Source organism: Octodon degus, unplaced genomic scaffold, assembly GCF_000260255.1.
Source record: "Octodon degus isolate 3935 unplaced genomic scaffold, OctDeg1.0 scaffold00004, whole genome shotgun sequence".
In the NCBI taxonomy this organism is placed as follows: domain Eukaryota; kingdom Metazoa; phylum Chordata; class Mammalia; order Rodentia; family Octodontidae; genus Octodon; species Octodon degus.
The window spans coordinates 8097939-8105651 of NW_004524580.1; the positions used below are offsets into that span (position 1 = coordinate 8097939).

At 37.4% G+C, this 7713-nt stretch overlaps 1 protein-coding gene across 1 annotated transcript in view; it reads left to right on the top strand.

Annotated features, from left to right (window-relative positions):
- Ptprq (protein tyrosine phosphatase, receptor type Q) overlaps positions 1-7713 on the top strand; it is a 219508-nt gene that overhangs the window by 202048 nt on the left and 9747 nt on the right. Inside the window, exons 39-42 of the mRNA XM_023716180.1 lie at positions 2610-2744; positions 3062-3187; positions 3978-4126; positions 6169-6304. Of these exons, the coding sequence (XP_023571948.1) occupies positions 2610-2744; positions 3062-3187; positions 3978-4126; positions 6169-6304 (546 nt within the window). The remainder of the gene's footprint in view (positions 1-2609; positions 2745-3061; positions 3188-3977; positions 4127-6168; positions 6305-7713) is intronic.

Consider the following 7713-nt stretch of genomic DNA (forward strand, 5'->3'; position numbering starts at 1 on the left):
TTTTCAGCCTCCCACGCACTGGGATTACAGGCGTGCACCACCACGCCCAGTCTCAATCACTATCTCAGCATGTCCCGGGGGGGGGGGCAGAGCTGGCACTGATGGCACATTGGGGATTGAACCCTGACCACTGTGCTCTGCCTAAGCAGGTGCTTTAGTCCACTCGGCTATCTGGCCGGCCCAAAAAACTATGTTTTTAAGCATGTTTTTATGCTGGAAATAGTTACACACCACTATTTTTTGTAATATATAATTCTTCTCTGTGTTAGTAGGTGTGACTATAGCAAGATTTTGAAGCACTAACATGCCCAATTATTTATATGTATGTAAATATAATTTTATGTAGTCTAAAGCACAGTTGTGGGATACAATGTATTACTCTACATCAAACCTAGCTCCCCTGCTTTGAGCATAAAAAAGGACCAAGTTGCCTCTTTGCTTCTTGCCACATCCACATCATTCTTTTCCATTTTCTGGGAAGTCATCAGCTTGGATTCATGACATTGAGTATAGGTGCTCTACCCCTTTGTTGGGAAGCTAACTACCATTTCTGTGGCTCTTTCTCATTTGTTAACTCTCAGTCCAGGATTATTGCTCTTCTGGCAACACTACTTATGTCATTATTCTTGGTGATGACAAAATTGCTGTAGAATATTGATTCAGCACCTGGCCTGTTGTTTTCTTGACCTCTTCCAATAACTCGCCCTCAGCTCAACCTCCTCCTCATGTGATTCGCAGTATGAACCTTATCACTACCTGTGTAGCTTCTTGGTTGTAGATGTTTTGTTACCTCACATTATCATTTGTCCAAGCCCACTGGACTCTCTAATTCTTCAATTCTGTTCTGACCTAGTTTTGCATTCCAATCAAGACATCATTTGCCTCCTTGCATTGTTTTTTTTTCTTCATTTTGTATGCCCTCAACTCTTGATTTGTTTTCTTTTACTGTCTTTTGCTTAAAAAATTGCCAATCTTGGTTATATAAAATTATATGCTTTCTCTGTGCTACTAAATACAATTGGAGAAATGTCACTGCATCAACATGCGTCTCGTTAAACTCATGACTATGAACATAATATTTTTGAACATGTTGCAGTCCCCTAACCCAGGGATCCCTAGCCTAGTGCCCTCTATGGCTTGGTCGGAACTGCACCGCACAGGAGGCCTGAGAAGAGATGAGCTAAGGCAGCTTCATCTGTGCTCACAGCTGCTTCCCGTTGCCCCTGTTATGCCAGAGCTTCTGTGCTATCAGCGGCAGAATTACATTCTCTTAGGAGCTAGAGTCCTCATGTGAACTGCACACGTGAGGAGTCTAGGTTCCCTGCTACTTGTAAGACTCTGATCCAGAAACCATCCCCTCCTCTATTCCATACCACCCACATACATGAAACAAAAAATTGTCTTTCACAAGTCTAGTCCCTTGTGTCAAAAAGTTAGTTTCCACTGCAGGCCTCATCCACTCAAGCATCTGGCTTTCTGAACACTATGGAATTCCTTCTCTCACATCAGCACCCATCCTCTATTTCATTTATCTCATGGGTTTTTAAATTATTGCACAGATAAAACTGAATCAGTTAGCAATGTCCTACCTATCTGCATCTGCTTTTATACAATGTCTTTCTTCTGAAGCTATGAATGAAGTATCTGTTCTATGTCCAAGCGATAGCCTACCTCTTGCCTCTCAAGAACATAGATTGAGGAGCTTTCTTTCTTTTCTGCCCCATTAATTTTGTTCTTAAATGTATTGTCATTTTTTCTTTACAGAAAAAGAGAGTTGACATCACTACTCTTTCTAGCTGTGCCTATTTTTCTGGGTCCCATTTACACTAAAGCCTCTTGTACACTTTTATACTTATTATCTATTTAATTCTTTTTTTTCCTGTATCAGTCCCTCTCATATTATGCTTCGATGCTAGGCAACCACAATATTAAAACTGCTGCTTTCAAGGTCATAATTAGCTAATCAAAAACTAGCAGCAAGCTTCGGGCCCCATTTTATTAGATCTCTCAGCACCTCTCATCCTTTCATCTTAGTCTGCTTGATTCTCTCATCTCCTCGACCTCCAAGCATTAAAATGATCTACAGCTCAACCTCTAAATTTACTTTCTCTTTCTAAAATAATCTTAGTGGTCTCACCCATTCTCCTAACTTTAAATAAGATCTGTATGCTGATTACTTCAAAAAATCTATCTCTCTACAATACTTTGGCTTTCTTCCTGAATTTCAAATTCATAAGCTGAATTGCCTTCACGGCATTCCCACTCGAATATTTAAGACGTATTAGTGTTTAGTATGTTCAGCAGGAATTCCTGATTTGTCCTACAGATTTGCTCATCTTGTTGTCTCCTTTGTTTTCCTTTGGAGCCATTATTAACTTTTTATTCCTTCATAATCTATCAGCAGATTTCTTGCAGAGTAGTAGAGTATGTGATTAAAAGTAGATGTTAGATATTTTGAGTAACTAAAACAATTTAAATTTAAAAATACATGATACTTTAAAATAGTAGATCATATTATAGCAATTATATTTTTCACATATTGATCGAACTCTATGAAATGCTTTATTGATGTAAACATTGATGCTCAGTGTGTAATTATATCCCTTTAGGGCTATTTATGTCCAAATGAATTTATTGCTACTCAAGGTCCATTGCCAGGAACAGTTGGAGATTTTTGGAGAATGGTGTGGGAAACCAAAGCAAAAACATTAGTGATGCTAACACAGTGTTTTGAAAAAGGACGGGTAAGTTATATAAAAATCTTTCCACAAGATATTATTTTGTATTTGTGTTAAAATGTGTTAATCACATATTTCAGCTATATTTCAATTCACCCATAATTTAAATGTCTAAATTCACCCACAATTTAAATGTTTAAAGGCAGTTTTAACTTGACAGCAATACTATGAGATACATAGGTAAATAGGCAGGCAGGTATACAGATGATTGATAGGTAGATAGATAGAAGGACAGACAGACAGACAGACAGACAGACAGACAGACAGATAGAGCTATCAATGTAATAGTGACTCTTTTGACTAATGATTTTCTCTGAATACAGATCAGATGTCATCAGTACTGGCCAGAGGACAACAAACCAGTCACCTTCTTTGGAGATATAGTGATTACAAAGCTCATGGAAGATGTTCAAAGGGATTGGACCATCAGGGATCTAAAAATTGAGAGGGTAAAAAAAATGAAAGAGAAAAAAAAGTGATGTGAAATATAAATGACCTAACAGTCTAGAGTAAAATTAATGTCTATAACTACCCCTTTTAATTATATTCATTAAAATGTTTGTGTTTTTTAAAACAAGTTTCAAATGGGTGTTTGACATCAGTATCTATGTCACTGTATTTAATTCCAGATCATATAAAGGGCTGTATTAACCAGTTAGCATCTAATTCTTAGGTTGATTAAAAACAGAAAATTGAAGGAAAACAATTACATTGCTTGATTTCGTTGATGAAGAAATTGGTATTTGACGTAAGACAAAAGTCTTCCAAATTGCTCATTTCTATTTGAATTCAAATAACTTGCTTTTCTATTTAATCCAGAACCAATATGGCAGTGACAGCACAGGATCCTGTTATACTGGATTATATAAATGCTTATATACACAGAAAATCATATAATGATCTATTTTCTGTCATGTTAGACACACTATGTTTTGTGTAATAGGTCAATGTGTTCAAGTTTTGGGGCCAAAATTGTTTCAAAATCTAGGATTCTAATTATATCTGAATATTAATATTTTATATTCAAATCTATTTGTAATCTTTTTGTTTTGGCATTCAAACAGAGTTACTTTTCTTTATGTTGGTAACAAAGGGTATAAACAGGAAATCATGAAAACAGATTTTTTTTTTCTGTTTAGTAGTTTTTTTTTCTTAAGATCACCTCCAAAAACCAACACGTTCAACCTTCATGTAGTACTCATGTCGTTTCATTACTTATAAATCAACTACTTTGTCTAGCATGGGGATTGCATGACTGTTCGACAGTGTAACTTCACGGGTTGGCCGGAGCATGGGGTTCCTGAAAACAGTACTCCTCTAATTCACTTTGTGAAACTGGTTCGAGCAAGCAGAGCTCATGACACCACACCTATGATCGTGCACTGCAGGTAAGAAAAACATGTACAAAGCTCTCTATTAGATGCTACGGAGTGATGTTGAAACCGAGCAAGGTCTCTATGTTGTCAGGATAACGAGGTTTTCTTTAACACAATATTGATGTGGGTTGCAGTTTTCTGATTATAAGAAGTTAGGGTGTAACTTTCTACTAGTTTAAATGACAGAAATACAATGCATGATGGAAGAATACAAAACCAAAAGATAGTTCAGTACAGAAATCTCATAAACTATTGAAAACTATTGTGATCTTTAAAAGCACTTCTTTCTTCTTCAGGATAATATACTGTGTAAATAGCATGATGCTTTGCCTCTAGAGTCAGTGATAGATTCTGTGCTGGCATCAATGGTGATTAAAACCTTTAACGAGCAATAAATGAAGTTGCAAAGCTGTCTTCAGCTTCTTTGTGCATTGAATATACAGTGCTACTGGCACTAAAAGCTATTTGAAAAGAAAAGCATTTTTTTCTTTTTTAAGTGTCAAATAGAACAGAATATCTTGGTGTGTGATTTAAAGAGACATAAAAACAAAAAGCTCTCCAAATTTCATGTGTCCAAAATAGAAGTCTGGACTCCATGTCCCAGCTCTCTATCTGTGCCACTCTTGCTAAACAGCAAGTTTTGTCTGCTCAGCCTGAGTCCTGAGTTTTCCTTCACTCTGCTCGTCTTCATCTGTGTCCACAGCCATTCTGCAGCACGTGCCCTGGTCCTTGGCCACCTCTTCTTATCTTCCCTTCGGTCCTCTCAGCTCCTGGTTCTTCCAGTCATAGAAACTACCCTCACTAATACCCATACTTGTTCTGCAGCATCAAGGTCCAATGATTCTCTCTGAGGCATTTATCTGGGTGTTCCCCAATATTGTTTCTTTTTAGATGCTGTATCATTTGAGATGCTTTTTTTGTTGGCCCTATTCAAGCTTATCACTATCTATTTTCCTCAAACTAATTTAAACTAATTTCCTTAAGCAAATTTATCTTTCTTCCTTGGACACGCTCCTGTGAAGCACCTGCATTGCCTGTGTTTGCGTATCATTGTCCTCCAGAATATAAGCTCCATTGTATGTGCAGGCTGTGTTGTTAACTGCTGTGCCCCCCAATACCTAGAACGGTTTCTGGCACTAAAGATATATTGAATGATTAAAATTTTAGTGCCTCCTTTCAGGCATGAGTGGACATGTTATCATAATCAATTTAATGCAGCAATACAAGATTTTGGGTTAGATCATATGAAATTACTGACATTTGATTGTCTATTATAAAAATGATAATTTCATGAGGTTCAAAGTAATATTTATAAGATTAATGAATGTTTTAATTTTTTATATATTTTACTATACATAAAATTTGTATACTTATTGATCTTGTCCTTCTAATAGAAATTTCTGGATCATGGTTGAACGGTTTATCAATCAACAATTTTTATGAGGCACCTATTCTTGGGTACTCAGTTTCTTGACAGGAAATAACTTGTTGATTGCATTATATATAACAAGTCCAGAAAGTCCTGAAAAAGTACGGGGGGGATAAACCACAAGCTATTATTTTCAGTATCACGCAGAGGAAATGCTACTTGCACTTGATAAATACTTGACATTCTTCATAATAAACATTTCCATTTTTAACTGGAATTATCATCAATATGAGGTTTCTAGTATTGAATGTTAAATGATTTTTAAAAATTCTCCATGTTTTACCAATTCTCACTAAAATATTATGGAAGAAGTTAAAGTCAGTTGGTTAAAACTGAGAAAAAGTGAAATATTTAATAATGTATTGCTGACAATCAGTGCTATCTTTAAACACAATTTGGGTTATGCTATGTTTTATTGCCACTTAATCACATTTTACTATGTTTGAGCACAGTTTTGGTTAACATAAAAATCTAGACAACATTCCAAACAAACTTAGCTTCAAATAAGAAAATAAATTCTTTGGAATTTTTAAAATTATAATTCATGTATCTCCATAACAATCAAAATGAGCAAACTCTGACTGAAAAAAAAAAAAAAAAAAAACTAGTTTCTCTTTTCCTGCAGCGCGGGTGTTGGAAGGACTGGTGTTTTCATTGCTCTGGACCACCTAACCCAACATATAAATGACCACGATTTTGTGGATATATATGGACTTGTAGCTGAACTGAGAAGTGAAAGAATGTGCATGGTGCAGAACCTGGTAAGATTTCGAAGCCTGTACTCATTCCTCAGTGTCCACTCTAGACTTTTTTGTGCACGAGAATACTGGTAGTGATACTACAGCTGTACATACACAGCAGGTAGTTTATCCTACATTATAAATCTTTGAAGCAGGTCTTACGAAGGACAGTGGGTGGAGATTACTGGAGAAACAACATCACCTTGGACTGGGGGGATAGCTTGGCAGTATAAGCATCTGCCTGGAAAGCAAAAGGTTCTGAGTGTGATGCCCAGTACCACATGTTGTGCCAGCCATGGAACCATGGGTGTGCCATGCCAGCCCTAGGACCAGGCGTGGTGGCGCACACCTCTAATCTCTGCACTGGGGAGGCTAAAACAGGAGCATCACTGAGTCTAAATTGTATAGTGAGATTTTGTACAAAAAAAAAGAAAAGAAAAAAAAAATAACATAATATTTAACTACTATTAAGTATTTAAAGAGACTCTTCATCCTATTTTGTCTGTACTTATAGAAATATAAAAAATAATTCATGAAATTGATTTGTATTAATCACTTAGCAAATTTGAGTGACATAGAAAATAAATTCTATGGAATACAATTCTAGGTGATAGTGCCAGTTCCAGTTGCTGTTACTTTTGTCCCTTAGGAATAGCTCATCACCATGGTGCATATCTGGTTACTGTGATGCATACCAAGAGTCAAACCCCACTTCACAAGCCATTCTGCCTCTATACTTCCTGCTTGCTTAACCCATAGAAGCCCCAGACCACCAGAGATCAGGGCCTGATATTTTGGGGATGATCACAACCAGTACTCATTCGACACTAAATATGCCATAGCATCTGGTGTGTTGTTGGGAAAACTACGCATGCTGACTTCTTTGGTCTCTGGTCATGTTTCTTGTGGTTGGAGCAAGGACAGGAAGGTGTGTCCTGGAGATTTCTTGAGTCCCCTCAGAGGTTAGAAGAAGAATCTCAGCTCCCTGCTGAATGGCTCATATGAGACCTAAGAGGAACGAGGACCCATTCTTTCAGTCAGGCAGTCAGTCAGTCAGTCAGTCAGTCAGTCAGTCAGTCAGTCTGTCTTTCTACCTGCCTCCTTGATACTAGTAAGACTACCAGGGACACCCCATTTAGTCTGTCTGCTCAGCTGGAACAGAAGGAGAGTCTGACCAATTCTTGTTAGGAAAGGGGACTGGCATGTTTAACCTCTTGAGTGTTTGTTGAATGAATGTGTAGTGAACAGAATGGACAGGAATGAGCAATAGGCTGCTCTGTCTGTGCACCAAGACTGAGAAGCACCAGTTGCAGTTCCCTAGTAATCAACATATGGCGTAACAGAGGCCTCCCACCCTCCTTAGCTAAGTTGTGCAGAAGTCCCAGAGAGGGGTGTGGCCAGGCACTAGAATCATATCTCTCTCTCTCTCT